Here is a 25,555-nt window from a genome sequence, read left to right as displayed (position 1 = left end):
TTTTCACATTGTCTCGAGGTACTCAACTTCAGCAGCGCATTCCTCCAAAACTATGATACTTTGATCAAAACTGATTTCACAGTTCGAAAGGGTATTGAATTTTGAACTTTGTAAGCATTTTGAAAATTTCAAAATTTGAAAGTTGAACTTTAAAGTTGAAAGTTAAAATTTCAAAATGGCGCTGTAAATGGGAGCTACCATTTAAAATTCTGAAAAAATTTCCATAGATGTACCTTTTGATGCTTTTTTGAAATATTCAAGTTTCGAGATGGGATCTCTTGATAGAGAGGGAGCACACCCCCCCCAATTTTGGGCGAAACTTTCAAAAAAAAATCTGTGGCATGTGATACATTAAATTGTATGTTTTTGGTAACGCTGAACACGAATATGACATTAGATTTTTGATTGGACCCCATACACAGCCCCCAGAACCTCCCCAAATGGAGTGAAAGTTCAAAATAGGTTTTTTTTTCGTGCGACACATCAAATAGTATGTTTTTGGTGACGCTGAATACGAATGACGTCAGATTTTTGATTGGACCCATCCACGGCCCCCAGTACCTCACCAAGTAGGGTAACATTTAAAAAAATGGTTTCAATCGTGTGACACATGAAATAATATACCTATTTTCGATATCGCTGAATACGAATATAACCTTAGTTTTTCAAATTGACCTCACCCATGGCTCCCAGAACCTCCCCCAATTGGTAAAAGTTCAAAAAATTTGTTGGAGGCCGTGGATGGGGTCCAATCGAAAATCTGACGTCATATTAGTGTTCAGCGTCACCAAAAACATACTATTTGATGTGTCGCACAAAAAAAACCTACATATTTCGAATTTTTATCCTATTTAGGGAGGTGCTGGGGGTCTGTGGATGGGGTCCTATCAAAAATCTAATGTCATATTCGTGTTCAGTGTTACCAAAAACATAAAATTCGGTATATCACATGCCCCAGATTTTTTTGAAAGTTTTGCTCAAAATTGGAGGTGGGGGTGCTCCCCCTCTATCAAGAGATCCCATCTGGAAACTTGAATATTTCGAAAAAACATCAAAAGGTACATCTATGGAAATTTTTTCAGAATTTTAAATGCTACATAGCTCCCATTTACAGCGCCATTTTGAAATTTGAACTTTCAACTTTGAAGTTCAACTTTCAAATTTTGAAAATTTCGAAAGACATGACTTTCAAAATCGCATTTTTTTGGTCGAATTGACATGGAATGACCCCGCACGAAAATACCTCCCTCCTCCTTTAAAAAAATAAAAAATAAATAATTTGAAACTTCGAAGAAATTGAACAGGGTTGCCATTTTTTACAGGGTCAAAAATTAGGTATTTCAACATGGGCTTTTAAAAAAATGCTCAAAAGTGTTTCGAGCAAAATTCATGACTTTTTCATGACCTATTTTTCACATTTTCAACGCATAAAAATACTCTCTCCCCCTCCCAAAAAATTAATGAACTTGAAACTTTGAGGAAACTGAACAGGATTTCCATTTTTTACAGGATCAAAAATTAGGTATTTCAGTTTTTTCATTTTTATGATTTCTTGAACAAATTTTTGATCAACATTTTTTTTTCATTTACCTAATGGGCTTTTTGAAAAATTTCAAGTGTGCTTCGAGCAAAATTCATGACTTTTTCGTGACTTTCATGTCTTTTGTAACCGTTAGAGAGATACCCTGTTCAATGAATTTGTTTTTGAGTGATGACGATTGAATTTTTTTAGAATGATTTCAATTGAATTTGTTCGTAATTTTTTTTAGAGTTTAATTTTAATGAATTTTTTTTTGAGTGATGATAATTGATTTTTTGGAATTTCTTCAAGTTAAATATTCAAGGTGTCTTACAATAAATTGTTCAATGATTTCAAAATGATTTTTTTAGTGCTGAATTCAATGAATTTTTTCTGAGTGATGACATTAATTTTTTCTAATTTGATTTCAAGTAGTGAATTTTTTGTGCTTGTCTAGAATAGATTGTTCAACGATTTCAAATTGATTTTTTTAGTACTGAATTGCAGTAAAGTTGAAGTGATGACATATTAATTTTTCGGAATGAGTTCAAATGAATTTTTCGTGGTGGTGTAGAATAAATAGATTTGTTTTTTTATACGAGGATTTTGGCAGATTTAAAATCCACCAGAATCTGCTAGGGTAGTAGCTTTTGAAAATGGATTTCTGATTTTTCTGAGTTTACTTAAAGAGAGAAGACTTTTAAAGTTTTAAAAATTTGAGTGAAAAGTGTTAAAAAGAGAGATTTATAAAACGTCCAAAAACCAGATTTTCGAGAATCCGGGTAAAAAAAAAACAAATTTAATGTTTCAATGTTTTTCGTGGCGATTTCAAATTGGTTTTTTAGTGTTGAATTCAATGAATTTTTTTGAGCGATGACAAGTGATTTTTTTGGAACGATTTCAAGTGAATTTATCGTGATTTTTCTAGTGTAGAATTGTATACTTATCTAATGATTTTTTTTTCAAGTGATGAATACTAATTTTTTCGGAACGATTTCAAGTGAATTATTCGTGAAGATTTACAATAAATTATTCAATGATTTAGTTTGAAACTTTTTTGTGACAATTTCAAATTAAATGTTTTTGTAGTAGATACATAATTCAATTTACCATGAGATTGACAAACTGGGTAAACTACTGGTTTTTTACCGACACACAAGGGTATATTTTTCATTTAGCTTCAAGTTGACAATTTTTCTGTCAAATGGTACAAAATTTCGCATGTAGGTAGGAAAATGCGAGTTCCCACTACAAATCCCTCTTTCTTTTTCCAATGTTTTTTTTATAGCAGTTTTGATCTTCAAAATCAGTTTTAAATTTTGAAAAACCACAAAAATTTAATTTTTTGAAAATATGTATTTCATTGTACCAAATTTTCAACACTTTTCGTTTCGTCTTTTTTCAGGCATTTTTTCACCATTTTGACGTCAATGTCGTAATATTTTTATTGTTTACGCAGTTTTTTGAGTCAGGAGATTCGAGGTGAGCACTCGAAGGAGTTTTAAAAATTCAATTTTGACCCATCCTTCATTTATTTCGCTCAAAAATGAACCTATTTATCCTCAATTTTATTTCAGCTTCAACCCTATTTTCTGTATTAATGCCACAAAAAATCTAAAAGTAGAATACATTAGCAAAAAATTCGTACCTTCAGTCGGACACATCGGATCAGCTTTATGAATAATAACTAAATCAATGTAATCCAATTGTAACCTGAGCAACGAAGTTTTCACCGAATCGATGATATGTTTACGTGATAATCCTCGTTCTTCGGATCTATAGAAAAAAAAATTAACAAAAGCACGCTCGTGATTAACTCGTCTTCGAATAAAAAGAAACATACCTAACGCATAATATACATAAGTACGTATAGGTTCCATTTACGACTACGACAACGACGTATCGGTATTGTAGAGCTTTACAGGGATAAAATTTCAACACAATCGTTCGTTCTCTCGTATAACAACTTTAATGTAGCATAAATATCTGCAGTCTGGGCTGTGTGTATCGTAAAAACCGCTAGGTAACCGAATTTTCGTCTATAAATTACGCTTATAAAACGCGTAACTATCTCTACACACTACACAGTACACATAGAAAAGTATAGAGGTGTATTACGCTATAGTAATTTCTCTTGAAACCCCAAAAACCGGCGAGGCGGTGGCGCCCAGCCCGGCGCAAAGTTATACTCGTATATTCGAAAGCTAGGATTTCACAATAAGTACTGTACCTATACGAGTAGGTACTAGATAGATGGGTATAAAGAGAAAAGAATCAAGGAAACGTACGTCTAAGACCTACCTAGAATGCCAATATATTTTGGTAACAATAATGTAAGAACTGCGTTTCCACGCTTTCTTCTTTAAAATCTTGCCTAATTCTATTTCACATTTTTCTCCGCTGTGTGCTTCTGATAAATCGAATACGTTGATACCGGCTTCGTAAGCTGCTGTTATAATAGCTTCTGCTTGCTCTTCGACTACGTCGTCGCTGAAAGCCGACCATGTGCCTGAAATACAGACATTTTTGGTTAATGATGGGATATGTTAGAATATTGTAAGTATGATTATTCGATATCATAATATGAAAAAAATTGTCGAATTCAAGAAAAAAAAAGATCTACCAGGCCAAGGACACGTTTAAATTGAAATTTTTTGAAGAATTTTGAAGGGAAGGGGGGGGGGGGTTAAAATGAGTCGGATTGTACAGAGAATGCACTGTCATTATACAGGGTCTGTGGTAAAGATAAACTTGAAACTCTGAGGGATATTCTACTGGTACAGAATGAGAAGTTTGGTAGTTAAGCTCTCACGATGAAAGGAAATAATCAAACACAAGTGTTCGACTACTCTCATTTATTGAGTTCACTTAACCTAATGCACCGAAGATACTCGTACAATTACGTAGTACGTAACGAGTTTTAGTGCACAGTAAATTGTGTACTTCTGTTCAAGTTATGCGTTAAATCTCGAAAGGGCGTTGAAATTTCATTTTTAAATGGTCACCTTCAGCATTGAGATACGAGCCTTTTTTTGGTAGAAAATTTCAAAGTGGTAAAAATTAAAAGTCCATCCCCAACAGAAAATATGTGATAATGGAGGGACCCGTACTCAATTTTTCCAAAAGATCCCAAAAACGTAATCTAAAAGCATCCAAAAAGTAACCAAAAAAGTTACAAAACGTGAGCAAAACATTTTAACACAGGAAAAAAATCATAAACAAATTCTAGCGAATATATAGTAGGACTTTTTGTTTGAAAATAATTGACAAAAAAAATCACTCCTCGTTGAAACTTTTCTAAGAAAGTTGATTTATTTCACTATTTCGGTAAAAAAAAATCAAGTATACAGGGTGATTCGGATAAGACCTGAAAAATTAAAACCACATATTCTACTCGTCGAATTAAGAAAAAATTTCCTTTGCAAAAATGTTGAAAAACCAACCCTTAATGAGATATTCGCAATTAAAGTTGTGTAAAATATGGCAACACCGCATTTACATTTCGCTTATGTGTTACGCATTGTTACTTAGCTCAAATCAGAATGTTATCAAAAAGTGCTCCATAGTTACGATTTCCTACTTTGATTTGAAGTGCAATCATTTACTAGCCAACAATTTCTATTGTTTTTAGGAAACGAAATCGTAATTTACCGTGACAAATTTTGCGATGTTGCCAAAGTGAGCATATTGGTTGAGATAAATCATGTTTTATTGAGGAATAGCATTTTTTTCCCCATAAAAGTATTTAAAATTGAAAATTGAGTACAGGAAACCTTCAAAAACATTTGTTTATTAAAAAATCGGAGAGTTTGTCAAAATTGAAAAATTTGATTATTCAGCATCCAATGGACCAAAAAAGAGAAATTAAAGTTTAATGAGTGTCGAATGAGAAGTACTACCACATTAATTAATAAAATTCGAAATAATTTAATTTAACTTCAAGTTTTGATTGTTTTTCATGTAATAAAACACATTTCTGACTTCAAAACATCAAGTTATGGACCAAAACAGAAAAGAATGATACTCTACATTTCTGAGATCTCACTTCACTTTTTTCACTACCTACCCCCCAAAAATTTTCGATAGAGACGCCGAAATGGCCAATTTTAAGAAAACAGCTGGCCCCCTTCAAAGGTCAATAACTCCGAAATGAAGAGGTTTTGGTCCATGGTGTATATAACATTTTTTACTCCAATTTATGAGTAGAATACGTGGTTTTAATTTTTCAGGTCTTATCCGAATCACCCTGTATAAGACCTTTCTAAATTATTGATCATTTTAGCAAAAAAGTGAAAATTTTTGGCAATTTTCGACAGAAAAAAGCAACACAAGACTAACAATTTCAGCAAAGACCAGGGCTTTTTTTGAATTTCTAGCAAAAAATCAAAATTTGAAAAATTTTTGGAAAGAAATTGACAATTTTAGCAAAAGAGAGCTTTTCAAGAGTTTTTAGCAAAAAAGTGAGACTTTGCTAATATTACAAAAGTGAGACAATTCCGCAACATTTTGGTAAAAAAAAGAGAATTTTCAGCAATTTATGACATAAAGCAAGATTTTGAAAATTTTAGCAAAAGGCGGGGCTTTTTGACAATTTCTGCCAAAAAAGCTAGCGTTTTGGCCAATTATTGAAAAAAGTGACTTTTCGGAAATTTTTGCAAAAAAAAACAAATTTTAACCAATTTTTGACCACTTTGGCAAAACGAAAAATCTTTTCATCTATTTTTTTCAACAAAAAAAACACGTCTATTGAAAATTGGTAGCGAAAAAGTGAAATTTTTTAAAAAGCAAGTCATTGAAAATCTTAGGCAAATAGCAGAACTTTTCGCTATTTTTTTCTGAAAAAAAACAAGACTTTTGACGATTTTTGGAAAAAAAGTTGAAACTCTTAGCAGCTTTTGTCGAAAAAGCAAGATTTTTTATTGATTTTTGTCAAGGAAATGAGACCTTTTTGCAATTTTTTGATGCAAAATAAGATTTTTTGGTAATTATTTAAAAATAGAAAAAGGTAAGAATTTTTGGCAGGTTTTGTTAAAAAGCAAAACATTTTTGCAATTTTTGTTTGAAAATATAGTTTTAAAAAAATGAAAATTTTGGTCAATTTTAGACAAAAGTAGTTGTGAAAATGTTAGCAAAAATCAAGTCACTTTGGGAATTTGTTGTCAAAAAAAGAAGCACATTTTCAAAATATTTTCGAGACTTTGGATAAGTTAGTATTAGGAAAACGTGAGAATGTTTAGCAGTTTTGTCAACGAAGCAAGAATTTTTTACAATTTTTGTCAAAGTTCACAATATCTAATTTTTAAAAAAATCATCACTTTTTGGGAATTTTTTCACAAAAAATGAAGGTTTTGAGCAGTTTATTTTGACAAAAAAAGCCAAACTTTTCAGCTATTTTTAGCAAAAGCGAGCCTTATTGAGAATTTTTGCTCAAAAGTATTTTAGCAATACCTAATAAAAAAATCATTTTGGAAATTTTTTTGTAAAAAGGAAAGATTTTATGCAATTTTTCGGAAAAATCGAGACATTCTAGCCACTTTGACATCAAAAGTGGAACTTTTTCCTATTTTTTGCAGAAGGCAAAAAGCTTGTGACGATCTTAGCAATAGGCAGGGCTCTACTTTTTGGCAATTTTTGGGGAAAACACAGGACTTTTTCAAAAAATTTTCAAAAATGCGAGATCTTTTCACATCACAATTTTTGAAAAAAAAAATCTTTTTGGGAATTTTTTACAAACGAGGAAAATTTAAGGTGATTTTTGGCAAAAAAAACTGAGATTTTTTGGGAAATTTTGACAAAAGGTGAGAATTTTTGTTTACTTTTAGTAAAAAGTATGATAGAGACAATTTCAGCCAAAAACACTGTTAGCAGTTTTTCTTCACAAAAATGCAATTTTTGAACAGTTTTTAGCAAAAAAGGGAGAATTTTTAGCAGAAAACATGATTGAAACTATTTTTGCTTTCTAGCGATTTTTTTTTTCACAAAAATGCAAATTTTGAACGATTTTTAGCAAAAAAGTGAGATTTGTTCGAAATTTTTATCGAAGAAGTGAAGCTTGTTCGTAAAAAACGAAACTTTTTGGTACTATTTGGCAAATTAGCGAGACCTTTTGACAATTTTTGGCACAATCCAGAGCAAGATTTTCATAATTATATGTACCTATAGCGAAAGGTAATAGTCCAAGAGCTATACCACTGTGATTGGGCCGAAATAACTGAAAGCTGGGGATGGTCTCAAAAGTTAGTATACATACCCCTATTTTGAAAACACTTGGTCTGCCGATCCGCAGCTGCTGCTTTAAAGCTCAGTGAAAGCTCGAAAGTTCACAATTTTTCTGAACTTTCAGCTGAGAAAACTGATGGCTGAAATTGGTGCCTAATTATAGCATTTTTCGCGCTGAATCCGAATATATCGGTCTGCCGACCCATAAGTGCCGTCAAAGCCCCGCCAGACTGGGTTAAAAGGGGAGCAAATTTGACAAATTTCATGTTTTTGGGCTAAATTCTCATAAAAAGCTACAAAATCGGGTTAAAAATTATTTTCAAGCAGTTTAACGGAATGCTCTATGGCTAAGATGATTTTTAGGCACCGAAATTTTTCAAAATATTCATTTGGGGGGTGGGGGTGTAAGGGGAGTATTAATGAATTCAGCAAATATGGCTTTGTGATACATCAAAATATATGTTTTTTGGGCTGTAGAATTCATTTATGGCAATATTTTTCACATTGGAGGACAACACGATCAAAACACATATATTTTGATGGATCACAAAGCCATATTTGCTGAATTCATTAATACTCCCCTTACGCCCCACCCCCCAAAAAATGAATATTTTGAAAAATTTCGGTGCCTAAAAATCATCTTAGCGATAGAGCATTCCGTTAAACTGACTGAAAATAATTTTTAACCCGATTTTGTAGCTTTTTATGAGAATTTAGCCCAAAAACACGAAATTTGTCAAATTTGCTCCCCTTTTAACCCAGTCTGGCGGGGCTTTGGCGGCACTTATGGGTCGGCAGACCGATATATTCGGATTCAGCGCGAAAAATGCTATAATTAGGCACCAATTTCAGCCATCAGTTTTCTCAGCTGAAAGTTCAGAAAAATTGTGAACTTTCGAGCTTTCATTGAGCTTTAAAGCAGCAGCTGCGGATCGGCAGACCAAGTGTTTTCAAAATAGGGGTATGTATACTAACTTTTGAGACCATCCCCAGCTTTCAGTTATTTCGGCCCAATCACAGTGGTATAGCTCTTGGACTATTGGCTGCCATGATCCTTCCCAACTTTGGCATTGAAGTCTCCCATCAAAAACACAACATCATTGTTTTTCGAGCAGCTCATCACTTCTTCTAGGTTGTTGTAGAAGTTGTTGATTTCTGCTGTACTCTGTACTGCTTTCCGCTGTTGGCGCATAAACTTGAATTATCACCATTGGTTTTGGCTTGACCTCCAATCTCACGAGTAATATCGTTACCTTAATGCCAAATCCGAGTATGTCCATCCAAAAAAGAATCGTCGTTTTACGTCACTGATAAGACTCTGGGAAGCCCTGAATTGAAAAATTTTCATCTGAGTATAGTTGAAATGCACCACCGAAGATGCACGAAGCTGACTGATGTTCAATCAGAACTCAAGGAACCCTTCCGAGCATATCCGAACCTTATGAGTGATGTGTAAAATCATACTTTTTTTGTATGGACATACTCGGATTTGGCATTAAGGTAACGATATCCTCTCTGACAGTGGCGTAGCCAGGATTTTCTCAAGGAGGGGGCAAAACCAGATTTTTAGGCATGAAAAATCGAAATGAGGGGTAATTTTCTGGAAATCTATTGTAATGTGTGGTGATTTCACGAAAATGAAGGCTGAATTACTGCTCGAGCGAAGCGAGAGCAAAAATTCTTGGAGAAAATGGGTCCAAACAACGAAAAAACATCCATTTTTGCATGTTTTCTTACAAATTTTCGCTCTCAAGGGGGGGCATGGCCCCCTTCGCCCCCCCTTGGCTACGCCACTGCTCTCTGATTTTGGAATTATGGCACTGATTTTATCGCTGATTCTGGTATGTATTAGCCTAATATACCCACACGTTGTTCGGGTGTGTCTTTCCCAGCGAAGATCATTTCATAGTTTTCATCTACCCGGTATCTACCATTTCCAGTCCATCGGGTCTCACTTATTCCTAACACGTTGATTTGCAATCTCCTGGCTTCTTTAATTACACTAGCAAGTTGTCCAATTTTATACAAAGTTCGTACATTCCAGGTTGTGATGTTGATGTTGTTCCACCTTGTTTTAACTCTGCGTATTCTTAGCACCTTATCTGGCTGCCTTGGCGGATGAGGATCAGCCTGATGGAGACTTAGGGCCGTTGCTAAATTGATGTCCTTATAATTCTAGGGAAATATAATGGTGTTGGTTTCCCGTTGCCTTCCACCATGATTTTCTGTTGGGGTTTACTCCCTTAGCCAAATTTGCCAGTTTTTAGGCGCTGGTATTTTCCTACTCACCCTGAAGCTCTTGCGCTTCCCTGGGGCTGGAACGAGTGAGTTGTTGTTGTTCTGCAGCTCTTATGCATTCTTGTTTGTAATCCGTATTTATGTAGAGGCTTGGCCTTTGACTTGCCACTCCTCCCCGTCGTCATTCCACCAACTGGAAAATTCTGCTTTAGCCATGTTTATTGATTCCGAGTCCATCGAACAGCAACATGTTACCACCCCGCACGATGTGGATGCGCAGAATACCCCTGGTGTTGTCTTCGCCTTCTCATCTGTCCTGGGGGACTGGCTCCTCTTGATGATCCGAGCTACTACCTAGAGACTTCCTCTAGCGACAACAACCTGTGCCCTTGTGGGGCGAGCTTATTCTATAAAGTTGAAAAGGGAAAGAATCAAATCATCAAAAAATTTTAAAATTCTGAACGTTTTTCAATTTTTAGTTTTTTTTCAATTTTTGAAAGATTTATTTATCGCAATTTTTTCCTCCATTTTTTTTTTTTTTTTTTTTTTTTGGTTAAAGTTTTAGTTGAATATTTTTTCTTTGCCCATTTTTGACGCTTTTCGTGTAAATTCAGCTAATTTTTCTTTTTTGAATAGGAAATTTTCCCACAATTTCACACAATTTAGAATATAGATACCTATTATTTCAATTTTTTTCATGATTCTCAACCATGAAATGAGATCTGGCATTTGTAAAAGAATTTTCAAGGTCAGCTGCATCAAAACTTGAAAATGGAAAAATTGACATGGATTCTTCTGTTCGATATTGGCATCAATAAATTTCTCGATGAAACCATCAAACCATGTCTTGTACCCATATTTCATTTACCACCAAAAAATAAAATAGAAACGAGAAAAATCAAAAAAAAAGGAAGGAAAAAATACACGAAAAAAAACGGATGGAAATCATTATTAAATTATATATCGTCGACGAGTTGACGTTGGAAGCCTACTTTGCGCAATTGTTCGGCAGTATAGGTGGTATTCATCTACAGCAACATCATGCTCTCTCGTTTAATACTTACGGAAGCTGTTAAACTTCCTCTATACGTCAAGATAGGATAACGTAAGCTCGTTATGGAGCTTTATATATTGCGCGACGTAATAAAGAACGTGGCGAAAAAAAATTACCAACATTATACGTAGTATCTCTTGTTAAACGTTCGCGTATCGCGTTCCTTACGCAAAGACATTTTCCTTGGGGCAGATACCAGATATCTAAACAAAATACGAATAGGTACACGAACATCTGAAGTAGTGAGTTCTTCTAAAAATATGTATAGGTAGAATGTACGTATGAAGATTGAAGGTAGGCTACGCAACCATACACTAAGAGAACTGTTTAGTAGAAATTACTGTAAAATTTAGTAAAGTGGCCCTCTGGTTACCCTTTTTTGTAAAATTTACTACATTTTTTAGTAGTATGTACCATAAAATGTAGTACAAAAAGTAATTTTTACTATGTTTTTCAGTAAGATGTACTATAAAATGTAGTAAATACTACAAAAAGATGGCCAGAGGTCTCCCTTACTACAGTTTTTAGTCATTTTTACTGAAGTGATTTTTCTCAGTGTATTCAAAGGAAAAAATTAGTGGATCAAGCTTCCCACAACTGATAGAAAAATTTACTCTTCCTCTTTTTGTATTATTTTTTTTTCGCCTTCAATTTCTTTTCCACTTATGTACGAGCACTTTAAGAGCATATAAAATGGCTTCATTGAGAATGTAGCGCAATATACGTGTAGGTTTATACTCGTACGTATTACGTAAATGACATACACCGCAGTTATTCACCCAGATGCAAGATGCAACGTTTAAATGCAATTGCGACTGCGTTATTGATTCGCGTATATTTATATTCGCCTTTTTCCTTCGCGTATATTCCATATGCGCAGCTTGCGCTTCATCGTAGACCGAGAGAGAATTACGGCAAGATTATGTTTTTTTTACTTTTTTTTTTTAATAACGTCGTCGAGCCGGAAATGGATAAAAAAAGGTCTGCGTCTAGTTTTTTTTAATCGCATGTGCTTATGCGCTGACTCAAGTGCTTGGTTAGGGAAAATAATGCATCTTCTAGCGATTGAACGAATGAACTTTCCTTTTTAATTCATATCCATTGAGGAAAAAGCGCGCGCTGTGTGATTTTAACTTTTTTTTTTTGTAATTTATTTAGGTATTTAATTACGCGGGAGATCGTTTTTAATTTGAGAATTTGAGTTAATGAAGGCGTGGATTAGTGTAGAAGCACGTATGGAAATGGAAATAAAATTAAAATGGATGGGTTTTCTCGAGTTTTTTCGAGTTTTTTTTTTGGCCAGAAATTTAAAGAATTGCTAAAAATTTCTTTGAGCTTCACTTTATTGTTGAAAATTGTTAAAAAGCCTTATAGTCCAAGAGCTATACCACTGTGATTGGGCCGAAATAACTGAAAGCTGGGGATGGTCTCAAAAGTTAGTATACATACCCCTATTTTGAAAACACTTGGTCTGCCGATCCGCAGCTGCTGCTTTAAAGCTCAATGAAAGCTCGAAAGTTCACAATTTTTCTGAACTTTCAGCTGAGAAAACTGATGGCTGAAATTGGTGCCTAATTATAGCATTTTTCGCGCTGAATCCGAATATATCGGTCTGCCGACCCATAAGTGCCGCCAAAGCCCCGCCAGACTGGGTTAAAAGGGGAGCAAATTTGACAAATTTCGTGTTTTTGGGCTAAATTCTCATAAAAAGCTACAAAATCGGGTTAAAAATTATTTTCAGTCAGTTTAACGGAATGCTCTATCGCTAAGATGATTTTTAGGCACCGAAATTTTTCAAAATATTCATTTTTTGGGGGGTGGGGCGTAAGGGGAGTATTAATGAATTCAGCAAATATGGCTTTGTGATCCATCAAAATATATGTGTTTTGATCGTGTTGTCCTCCAATGTGAAAAATATTGCCATAAATGAATTCTACAGCCCAAAAAACATATATTTTGATGTATCACAAAGCCATATTTGCTGAATTCATTAATACTCCCCTTACACCCCCACCCCCCAAATGAATATTTTGAAAAATTTCGGTGCCTAAAAATCATCTTAGCCATAGAGCATTCCGTTAAACTGCTTGAAAATAATTTTCAACCCGATTTTGTAGCTTTTTATGAGAATTTAGCCCAAAAACATGAAATTTGTCAAATTTGCTCCCCTTTTAACCCAGTCTGGCGGGGCTTTGACGGCACTTATGGGTCGGCAGACCGATATATTCGGATTCAGCGCGAAAAATGCTATAATTAGGCACCAATTTCAGCCATCAGTTTTCTCAGCTGAAAGTTCAGAAAAATTGTGAACTTTCGAGCTTTCACTGAGCTTTAAAGCAGCAGCTGCGGATCGGCAGACCAAGTGTTTTCAAAATAGGGGTATGTATACTAACTTTTGAGACCATCCCCAGCTTTCAGTTATTTCGGCCCAATCACAGTGGTATAGCTCTTGGACTACAAGTCGCAGGGAGATACGCGCTTGGAGAGCAGAATGAAAGAGGTGTAATGCTCGTAGAGTTTGCTGAAAGACACGATCTAGTAATAAGTATGCAATACCTGGTTCAAGCAGCATGAAAGAAGATTATACACATGAGTCAGTCCTGGAGATCAATAACTTGTAAAAAAAAAAAAAGAAAAAATCAAGAAAATACATCAAACAATGGAAATACTTAACTGGTTTTCAATGTTTTCATTAACAAAATATTTTATTTTTTGCTGTTATATTTATTATTTCAACGTTCAAAAATTTTGAAAAATTGAGTTTTTATTTGTCCCTTGATTTTGATAAACATTTGAAAATGGAGAGAAGAAAAATCTTTGGGCAAAAAGAAGTACCCATAGGCAAAAAGACAACTTTTTACTGACCTTCTGGATAGGTCGAAAAATTCCTCAACTTTATTCCAAAAGGCTTCATTGTCAATAAAATGTTCAAATTTTAGACTTTTCTGAATTGAAAAATTTTCAACTTTGATCAAAAGTGCTCAAAGTTGACAAAAGGCTTTCCTTCATTTCCACCAAAAAAAAACCAATCATTCAAATTTTCAAAAATTATCCAGGAATATCGAATTTGTCACCTCCATTAACAATAAATTACTCAGAAAATTTGGTCAGGACGAATTCGGTTCCACAACCCCCCCCCCAAACAAAAAAATCGGCACACGTTGAAAAAGTTTTGAATTTCGGATTTTTTTCTAGTTCAAAAAATAGTTCAGTTCTATTCAGAAAGGCTTCAGTTTTGAAAAATTTCCCTCTCCTCTCCCCCTTTGCCCAAAAATCGGAAATGAACTGAAACATTTTTAAATTGAATCGGCCAGAATAGAAAAGCAGGTACCAAATTACCAATTTGTGTTTCCTGAAAACATGAAAAAGTGGACTTTGTATACTTTTCTATTCTAACCGATTCGATGTCAGATTTACATTTTTTTCATCGAGAATCAGGAGGACATCCAGAGGTTGTTGATTAAAATTGAATAACTTGAACATTTAAGTTTAGCCCTCTAGAATTTGAAAAAAAAAATCGTCAAAAAAACACCAAGTTTTTGAAATTTTTGGTGTAACTTTCCAAAATTGATTTTGAGCTTGTAAAGGTAAATCGTGATACTAACTTGCCGTCCAGGACAGGACAAGTTAGTATGAGGATAAAACGTCCCACCCTTCCGAGCCTAAGCTTCGTCAGAGTTACCTTTAACTGTCTAGTATTCAAGAATAACACTTTCAATTCTCAACTGATTTATTGAACGACGTTATCTTAAGACAGAATACTAGTTCTATTCTACTACTTATAATAGAACGGCGGTTTGTACAAGTTTACAACTTAAGCACTTCTGCATGCGATGCGACCAAGACCATAGAAAATCTAATAATGAGGCCACAGACGTCCGAGATGTTCGTCATGCGCTCCGTCCGAACTAATTCGTCCAGAGCGCGCTGCTACGCAGTGCAGCCTCGGCTTTAGGGCATAAAGTTCCCTACTATAGCGAGTAACTTTGGTCCTCGAATACTCTCTACAAGCTTAACACTCTCTAAATCCTTAAAAACAAATCTCCGCGCGCCATTTAATTTTTCACCAAGTATGGGAAGGGAGGTGGGGTTTAGAGAAGTTGAATTGAGAGAATATGCAATTTTTCGTGCTGAGAGCTCTCAAGAGTTAATCATAATTAAAATGCCTCTTCATTTTTGAAGTTTTTAAAAATTTCGATCAAAAATGTTAAACCCTTTGTTAATTAGGTACGTATATTTTTGGAAATTTGATTTTTTTCTCTTATTTTTCTGGTATTGACAAATTGATCAAAAATTCAATTTTGTACTCATCCTCCTACGGACGAGGGGGTACTTAATAAGCACCAAGAATCAAATAATGAATTAAGCATCTGAACTTTTGGTTACGGAAGTTTCTATGCATACTCTTTCAATCAACCGTCTAGCTTATAGTTTTGTTCAAATCGAAGAGTTTGAGTTCAAAAGGTTCACTCGTCAGTCTAAATTTACCTCTTACGTTCAAAATATGCAAAAAAAAACAATTCCTCGCTCCCTACCACCTCAAAAATTCATCATTCTACATTCGTCGAAAGTTCATCCTCCTATAATAGGCACAGCATCTCATAAAAACATAAATTTTAAGCATCTACAAAAATATGGCATCGTCCTAGCTCCATTATTCTGAGAGCGAGATCCCTCATGAACACAAATAAACAACCAGGTATCGTTTCGAAATTCTAATTCCGAGTCCTATCTGCTACATCATGGTCTACTCTACTCATATACGAGTACTTGTACACAGCGACGACTGCGTCAACTTTAAAAATTATGTATTCGACGCACGATACGTCTAAATTTCTGAAATACTTACGCGACGTCACGTCTGCCTTGTAATTTAGTATTTGTATAAGCGGATTGTCTTTTGATTTGGGCGTAAATTTACGTCGCAGCGACTTTTTACACACGTAGTTTTCGTTATAATACTCGTATACGTGTAAACGTTAATCGTATAACCAGTTAACGATCCGTCGTCGATGACAGTTTGTTGGTTTTTTTTTGCTTTATTTTTTTTCGTTACGTGGAAAAAAATTGAAAAAATTAATTAAAAATTGATCCCCATCTTGAATTATTTAGGTCACCAACATACACAGTAAAAAGGGTTCGACTCGATTATTAGTTACCCTATCTTTATAGCACGACCTCTTTATAGTTACTCTACCTATATACAGTATACAGTATACACATAGAGAGAAGTTCCTGCGTCATCTTCATCAAGGGACTGAAAAGTTTCATCAAGGACTTGGAACACGCATCAGCTTAGGCTAATTGCTTTTTCACGCAGTTCTTCAAAACAACGCGAGCTTTAATGAAATAACACCGGTATCCTTGGAAGTCACAGCGCAACGAAGTGTCGATACCGGTGTTTTTATTGCACATGGAATATAGCGCAGATAAATATATCCATTCGTGTATTTCGATATACGTTTCCAAAAATTGCGAAAGAAACTTTTATAGATTAACTACTATAAGAGGCAGTGTCCCTATTTTACAGATTGTATCGACAGAAAATTTACCAATTGAAAATACGTGGTAGAGAATCGTGAACATGAAACACACTCGACGAGATAATTAACGAGTGATTAATTTTTTTTTCAATAAACGAGTAATAAGTATCGATAATTTGACGCGCTCGAAATTGACCTAGAAAATCCGAGTTGATTATTTTTTTTTAGAACATCGTGATAAAGCACGATATTTGTGATGGACACGTGATTGATAATTATTCGTCGAAATAATTTTTTCGCAGATGACGTCATCGTTCGTATGTCTGTGTACTGTAGGGTGAAGTATATTTTATGTGTTTTTTGGGGGGAAGGGATAGTTTAGGGTGCGAAGCAAAAAATAAATTGTCAAACTGGACGCGCAACGAATATCTAAAAAGGATGCTTTGAGCAAATTTCTGAAAATTCAAAGCCAGCTTTCCGATTTTTGATCATCCAAAATGATTAACAAAGGTTTCAAGCGACGCTGCAGTCTTCAAAAAATTTGAAAAAAGTTCAGCTCCTCCGCCCCCCCCCCTCCAAAGAAAATCAATAAATATTGATTTGAATTTTCACAAACAATTTTCAAAAATTCAGGAATAAATCAAATTTCAACGTTCTACCTCAATTTGACCAAATTTTGAAATTTCGATAAAATACACCCTTGAATTTCCAAAAATTTTCCAAAAATCAAAAACTTAAATTAAGCACTTGAAATTTGACCTGGTGATGTATTTCTGGTCACTCTTTCCGTTCATCTTTACACTGAGTGCATAAAATTTTTGCCAGTTCGGGATACTTCTTTTGTAAGGCGTATACGTACCTTTTAATTGGGTTTCACGAAATTTCAACAAATTTTCAAATTCTACCTATTCTCAAATCGTGAGTTATTTAGCCGAATTTTTGTTGAATAAGTTCAAGGTGAAATTACCTAACGTTGTTAAAAAAAAATTGCCACAAAAGCATATGTATGTATTATATTCTGTGCAGGCGAATTATAACGTACTTAAGTACTGTATTAAAATATTGTACTTTATACGTACTTTTCAAACTTATACGTAAAATATTCACAGAAAATATCATACCCTGTATTTTCACCAAAGATAGGCAGGTACCTACATAATTTATTGATACGATTATCCCTACAAAACACATCTTTTAAAACTTCCTAGTTGCATTATTATTTATTAATATAAAAGCTTTGCTAAGGTTGGTTTTTGAAAATTATTTCAAGAGATACTCCTTCTGTCCTATATTCTTTATCCTCTTGTACATGTATAACTTATCGAGCATTTTTAAAAAGGTTGTTATGTTTTCATCGACCCACCTTTTGTATTGAACATTGTTGCAAAGAAAACTTATGTTAGGTACTTACTACCTACCTATAATTTTATCGAAATTAGGAATAGAACCCTTGTTTGTCATCAAAGTACTTGTGGGGTCAGACGATGAAGAGGGGGGGCGGAGGGGTTTGAAATGTGTAAAGAAGAATTTTCAAATATTATTTTTCAACGTCAAAAATTTAAAAAAAAAAATAGGATTTTGAAGTCCGTGACAACGAATTAGGTAGAAGGAATCGATATGTTTCATCATCATCACATTTTCGTGGCCTTTCGGTCATTTTTTTTCAAAATTAGGAAGCTAAAGGAGCACTGCGAGAAGTTGTTTTCAAAAATAAAGTGAATATTCAAATAAACCAAAGAAATATGACTCATCACACGTCGTTTAAAATTTTTTGACATTCATCATCATCACTATTGCTATTTGTATTAAAGAGCCCTGGCGAGGAGTTCATAAAGTTGTGATCGAGAAATTGAGCCATTATTCGATCTTGAAGTCTTCAAAATAAATACAAGTAACGATCAATATTCTCACTTCATTTTGGAATTTTTTCAAAATTTTTATTGAAATTAAGTTCTCTTGTTCTTGTTGCTCTCATGAAAGACGCTCCCTAACTGAGAGAAAACTATTTTGAACCAGACAATTGAAAAAGCACCCAAAAAGGCACCAAAATTTTGGGTGCTGAATTTCGTTTTGTCAATTTTTGAGAATTCACAGACCGCATTTCTCAATTTTTTTATTCGTTTAGGTATTATTTTAAAATCAAAATTTGATAACACGCTATTTTTATTTTTTTGGGGTACCTTGACCCCGTTCAAGGACGAGTCTTGGTGTGGAGGGGGAGAGGGTCAGATCGAAAAAATGAATAATACTTCAACTCAGCGTATTCCAATCAACTTAAAATAACAATCAATATGTCACCAACTTTCTAAGAGTGGTTATTTCACTGAACTTTCAAACTTCGAACGAAACAAAAAAACATTTTTTTAGTGAAATTCAAAAACAATTTTCAAGAGTGTCCTTTCTTTGGACAAGTAAAAGAAGCACCAATTTTTCCAGTCATTCGAAGGGTCTTAGACTTCTCCTGTGTATCCTCAGTTCCTCTTCATTTCCTAGCCCTTCACAAGGCATGAATTCAAGTCGTGCATGTTAATAAAGTTGCCTAACCAGTTGGCCGAAAATATGAAATGATACAGCAGACCTACGTTTTTCATCTAATCAACTAAAATAAAAATGAAGTGGGGCACACGAGTTTTGCTCATTTTATAAGTTCCCTTGACTATGACGGCGCAATGAAGTCGGCTCTATACCAGTTGCGCTTTTTCCCCTATTTTTTCGATTTTTTTTTGGTCAGTTGCGCTTTTCAGTAGAAGCATTAATTTTTACCCACTTGCGCTTTTCGGTTGTTTAAAATTCCGAATGTATTCCCAAAATTGAAAGAATTGAAAGATACAAACTGATGAACGAACGAACGAATTATTTTTATTACGTACCTAACATACCTAATCCGTCTGATCTCACCAAGGGGAGCATTTTTTTTTATATACTCTCGTAGGTACTGTCTACATACACGGTAATGATAATCCTCCGTCTGAACTCACCAATGGGAGCATTTTTTTTAATATACTCTCGTAGGTACTGTCTACATACACGGTAATGGTAATCCTCCGTCTGAACTCACCAAGGGGCGCATTTTTTTTCTGTCTACATACATGGTAATGGTAATCCTTCATCTGGACTCACCAAGGGAAGACCGCTATGGTTTCGTAAATTTTGCATAAAAATTCATTATTAATTTTCAAAAACAAAAAAAAACACAAATTGAATTATATTTTTTGCAAGAAAATCAACTCGGAAAAAATAGAAATTAAAAAAAAATTGAAAAAATTTTCTGCAGGAGGTCTCAATTGATCTGCGTACCTTCCGCACAGTAATCCAATATCAACGCCATAAAAGAACGACTTTGCACAAACATACTCGTACTAGCAAAATTTCCAAACTTTGAGAACCCCTGAAATTGGTTTTTAAGAAGCGCAAGTGGTATTTAAAGAAGCAGGCTTGGAAAAGCGCATCTGGTCAAAAAAAATTGAAGGAAAAGCGCAAGTGGAAATCACCGATGAAGTCGCCGCCATCACTTCGAACTCGATCTTCAACTCTCAACTCTCAAGGGAAAGGAGGAGGGGGTGAACCTCGCAGCCAAAATTTTATGGCTCGAAAATCTAAAGACTGGCCAAACTTGTGAAAATTCAATTTTTCACAATAAAATTATTAAAGTTGAAAGATGTCCAATAAAAATTAAAAAATTAAAGGAAGTACTCCATTTCATTCTCTTTTTAACAAGCTGATTTTGAAATTGGGATCTCAGCATATATCTGAAGGCACAAGGGTTCTTATCGCCCAATTTTAATCGAAATTCAAAAAAAAATGTCTATACTACATAGAGCAACATACAGGACTAGTATTCAATTTTTTCCAAAAAAGTGACTATAAAAAGGAACCAAAAAAGCTCGAAAAAATAACCAAAAAATTTACAAGATTAAAAAAAATTACCAAAAAAAAACTCGATCGAGACTTCAACAATTTTTACAAAAAGCAGATCTGATTGGAAATTTTTGACAAAAAAATGACACATTGGTCGCAATTTTTGTTAAAAAAGTTAAATTACTCATATCACAAATGACCTTATGACTGCTTTTGGGCAAAACGTGAAATTTTTTTGGCAATTTTCGACAAAAAGTAAAATTGATAATAGCACTGTAAGATTTGGGCAACTTTTGCATTTTTGGCAGAAAGCGAGACGTTGACCATTCATTCCAGCAAAGAACATAGCTTTCAGCAATTTTTGGCAAAAAAGAGAATTTTTCGAAATTTTCATTTAAAAAAGTGAGTTTTATTTGCAGTTTTCTGTAAAAAAAAAAGTGATAGCTTTGGGTAAGTAGGTACCTATGGTTTATGGTCAAAAGCAACACTTCGACAATTCAACAAAAAACAAAACCTTTTCGAGAAAAAAGTGAGAATTTCTAGCAGTTTTTGGAAAAAAGCAAGATTTTGACAATTTTACAGCAAAGGAAGAGTTTTTTTTTGACAATTTCTGGTAAAAAAAAACAGACGTTTGGCAAATTTTTGAAAAAAAATGAGACCATCTGGTAATTTTTTAGCCCAAAAAACGAAATAAAAAAATGAAGTACTCGTATTTTAGGAAATTTCTTGGAGAAAAAGGGAAAATTAATTCAAAAATTTTAGCAAAAAGCAGGTCTTTTACGCAATTAGCAAAAAGTAAGATCCTTTAAAAATTTTGTCGAAGAATGAGACCTTCCACGATTTTTTGGTGAAAAACGAGACTTTTTTGGCAATTTTTGGTAAAAATCAAAACTTTGTAAGTTTCAGAAAAAAATCGAAATTTTTAAAAAAATTTTTGAAAAAAATTGTTTTTTTGGAATTTTTTGTAAAACAGCGAAAATTTTGAGCAGTTTTTGACAAAAAATGAGACTTTGGCAATTCTGATAAAAAGCGAGACTTTTTGTTATTTTTTGATTAAAAGCAACATTTTTTCAATTCATGCAGAAAGTGGGGTTTTTAGCAATTTTTAGCAAAAAGTAAAGCTTATGAAAAAATTTCTGGTAAAAAGAGAAAATTATTGTTGGCAATTATTGACAAAAGACAGGTGTTTTTGGCAATTTTCACAAAAAAGGTGAGACTTTTAGAAATTTTTCGCAAAAAAGTAAAAATTTTTGGAAGTTTGGTATTTATTATCAATTCTTTTTTTCCAAGAAGCTGGTCCAGATTTTGAAAACTTTTGAAAAAGTACTCAATTTTAGTAATCAAAATTTCGAAGAAGTTAGTAACTTAGCTATAACTACATACTTGAAAAGTAACCGAGTATGAGCCATGAGCATAAATCAATTGTTACCAATTTTGGTTTACTTTTCCAGATCAAAACCTCCTCAACCCTTCTCTCCTTTCACCAATTACTTCGATATTCTGTACGTTTCATAAAATATTTTGAAAGATTTTCACTACATTTTCAATAATTTTTCATGAAGTATAAAAAACGTTCGTTCAAGATTTTATGAAATTTTTATATCTTATCAACTTCAGGATATTACTTTTTCATAACTTTCAACCAGTAACGAGATCTGAATTTCTTCAAAATCGAATTTGCACTTTATAGCAATTCAGCTGGACACGAAAATTTTTCAACCCATCACCGATAAATTCAAAAAAATAATTTCAATTTGGATAAAAAATTAACAATTTTTGATCGAAATGCCGAATTTTCTTCCAATTGATGGACGACGACGTGTAAAATTTACCATCAGTATTTTCTCCATTTTCAAACCCGAACTGCAAATACTTCTTCGAAAAAATACCGAATTCGAAAACTACCCGAATCGAATCGGATATTTCGTCAATTTTAATTTTCGATACATAATTTATCGATTATGCCTGTCGGGTCTACGTAAGTCGTACACTCGGCAACGAGACGAAATTCAATTTGTCATCTTTCATCTCCGAGCATACATATAACCTTGTTATCTCCGTAATACGCCGACTATACCGCAAAGGTAAAAAAAACACTCACCAAATCCGACATTCGAGACTCGTAATCCACTTTTACCCAAATTTCTGTATCGCATTCCGGAAGACGTAACAGAGGAGCGTCGATTGAGCGACGTCGTCGACGACTTGAGCGGCGGTAAAAATTGTACCTTCATGGTAACCTTATCCGGCGTACTGGCTAGATCTTCCATACACTCGAGACTAGCTTTTGGTGCTCGGCAACTGTAACAATTCCATACACGACGAATTAATTTCTATACTCAAGTACCAGCACCTCGATCGAATTCCAGCCTATTAACTGGCTGGAAATTAATAATAAAAAAAATCTCTCGACGAGTGAAACGTGAAAGGCTGCAACCACGCCTGAGTATTGTTAGGCGAGAACACGGCCTCTCATTTGGCTTTGTATTTATATCCGGCGAGCTCAGCAGCATCGTTTGCTTTAATCTCAGCTTCTGTTTTAATGGCCACTTGTACACGCGACAAAAACCGCCGAGAAAATTGAATTACTCGTTCAGCATTTTTCGTCGTTATATTCGCATCATCGTCGCCTCCTTCTCATTCTCTTCTTTTCCTCTTCATTCAGATTTTTAAACCTCGGATCACCCACGCGCCAGTTTAATTCTTTCTTCTTTTTTTTTCAACGTACTCGTACCTCTTTACCTAATGATCATCGTATACTAGTACACTCGTACAACATTTTGAAAACGTTGAGCTCATTTTAATAAGTAGGTAAAGCCATATTATGTACTACACACAACATGCATTATAATACATAGGTACATAAGGAAACATATCCGCGGCAACATCGTACACATATAAAGTGCTGTACGTACATCTTTGAAGTGAATAAGTTTTTAGAGTTTTCATTACGTGAAAAATGCATCGCATCGTATACGCTTTAGCTATTCATAAAGATGCTCGTTTTACACCTTCTTTGCCCCCCACCCTGAAATCCTATTCGCTTCCTTATTTGCAATTACTAGACTAACAAATAACGAGTAATTTTACCGTAAATACGAGTACGTAACTTCGTCTCTTATCTCGTTTAGCCCCCCCCCCACCTTTTACCAATTCTATGCAGCTTTTATATTCCGTGCAGTGCACTAACGTAAGAACAACGTATCGAATTCCAAAATGGAATGTTTCATTTGCTAGTTTAGTAAGGCTTCTATTCGCAGAGCTCACCTATACGATGGGATGCAATTTTCTTCAATTATGAATCGAATTCTTGTAGGTAGTCGAATGAGGGAAAAGGTGTTTGATTTGTAATTTATTATTATTAGAGCGATGAAACCCTATAAAAGGTAGGATAGTAGATGAGGTCAAGTCTTCTTAACCCTTTAACGTCTGTGGGAGAAGTTCAACCGATAAATTTACAAGAATTTTGGAGAAGAAGTTGGACAGAACAATTAGATTGTGATACTGACAAATTTTCATTTCAGAAGCCTCCAGGACTTGTAATGTAATGGAAAACATATCAATTAGAATTTTCGATCTCATTAATAATAATTTATTTTTAGAATTCGATTTTTTTTTTCAAATAGTAATTTCTGAATTTTTACTTACCTACATTGAAATGAGAAACTTATACCTACCTCAATTTCGCCTTCAAATTCCAAAACGTAATTTTCACTAATTTTCAAAATCTTTACGTTTTTATTCTTGAACAAAATTTCATTTTATTCAAAATAAATTTTTTTTAAAATTCAAAAACATAAAAATTTTGCCAATTAAGGGTGTCTAAAGGAATTTTTTGGCCAAAAATCACTACATTTCAAAATATTTTCACCCTCCCCCCGATCATTTTTAGTTTTTTCCATCTCCTTTTTTTGGGGGTGAGGGCTAGGACTTTTTTTCAAATATGAAAAATGAAGGATTTTTTTTACAGGGTGTCCACTCATTTCTGGAAATGATTTTCCCTACTTTTCCATGTTTTCCAGACCAATTTCTCCAATTTTACAAATTTTTGAAAAATAAATTAGACACGCGATCAGGTGGAGGCCGGAGGGGGGTGTCAAATTTTTTCAAACGTCATGAGCTCCAAATATCGTTAATAGATCTACAGTTGTGCCCTTTTTTTCCAAGCATGAATGTGAGCTCAATAGAGTGGCCCTTATTTAAACTTGGTGGGAACATTTTTTTTTGGTTTTTTAGTGGGAAAAATCAAAATTTCAACATGCTAAGCTTAATCGATGGTATCAAAATTTTTAAACAGATAGGCGTTCTGTTAAAAGAACAAATTTTATGATTTTATTAATTCATTCTTTCATCCAGTCTTTCTGTCTTTACCTCTTTCCACCCTACTGAAAAAATACCAATGGAATGGTTTTTAAAATACCATAGGTTATCAATGGTTAACCATAAGTATGACGAAAATACCTATTGGTATTTTTTCACTTGGGTGTCCTTCCGGCTTCCATCTTTCCATCTGTATTTATTTTCGTCTTTTCAAATTCCCAAATAAAATTTGATCGAAATTGAAAACCTTGACAAATTTTATCCTATTTGATTCCAATTCTGTTGCGAATTGGGATGTAAAAATTTTTCATTGTTAGCTGTCGAAGTTGTTGAAAAAAGGGATTGAAATTTTGCGTTTTGGAGCACCTGTTCTTCCCTTCGCGAGTCATATGAAACAATTAAGACGAACAATCGAAAAAAATTTCAGCTAATGAAATTTTACATCAAATTTTAATCAACTTGGTTTTTTGGGCTCATTACAACTGTAAATTTTGCTTTTGAAATCAACATAATATGGGGGGGGGCGAATAGAGAAATATTAATTTCTCATACCTGTCTCTTTACACTTCCAAAAAATAGATAATATGGAGGTGAAATATCGGTCTACAAGAAGATTACAATTATAGGTAGAGTGAAATTTTCTGCACATAGGCCCTTTCTTATTCTTACAGACAGGATTGTTACAAAAAAGGTCACAAAAATGTTAAACATTATTGTTTTAAATTTTTTTCTTCTATTAGGCGGCAATTTAACATTTTCTTTTACTGTGACAAGTCTCAAATGGTCGAAATTGAATGAAGTTCTATTTTTTTTTCTCAAACCCAGCAAAATCAATAAAAACTTGGCTACGAATTAGGTACAAGG

General features: G+C 34.0%; 1 protein-coding gene across 1 annotated transcript in view; it reads right to left on the bottom strand.

The window, feature by feature from the left end:
- The window catches only part of Hk (Hyperkinetic), a 187,012-nt gene that overhangs the window by 9,857 nt on the left and 151,600 nt on the right, over positions 1 to 25,555 (bottom strand). Inside the window, exons 3-5 of the mRNA XM_065360048.1 lie at positions 22,473 to 22,672; positions 3,821 to 4,028; positions 3,168 to 3,295 (exon numbers count right to left, since the gene is read on the bottom strand). Of these exons, the coding sequence (XP_065216120.1) occupies positions 3,168 to 3,295; positions 3,821 to 4,028; positions 22,473 to 22,641 (505 nt within the window). The 5' untranslated portion in view covers positions 22,642 to 22,672. The remainder of the gene's footprint in view (positions 1 to 3,167; positions 3,296 to 3,820; positions 4,029 to 22,472; positions 22,673 to 25,555) is intronic.

This window comes from Planococcus citri, chromosome 4, assembly GCF_950023065.1.
Source record: "Planococcus citri chromosome 4, ihPlaCitr1.1, whole genome shotgun sequence".
Lineage (NCBI taxonomy): Eukaryota > Metazoa > Arthropoda > Insecta > Hemiptera > Pseudococcidae > Planococcus > Planococcus citri.
This window is presented reverse-complemented; position numbering and strand designations above follow the sequence as displayed.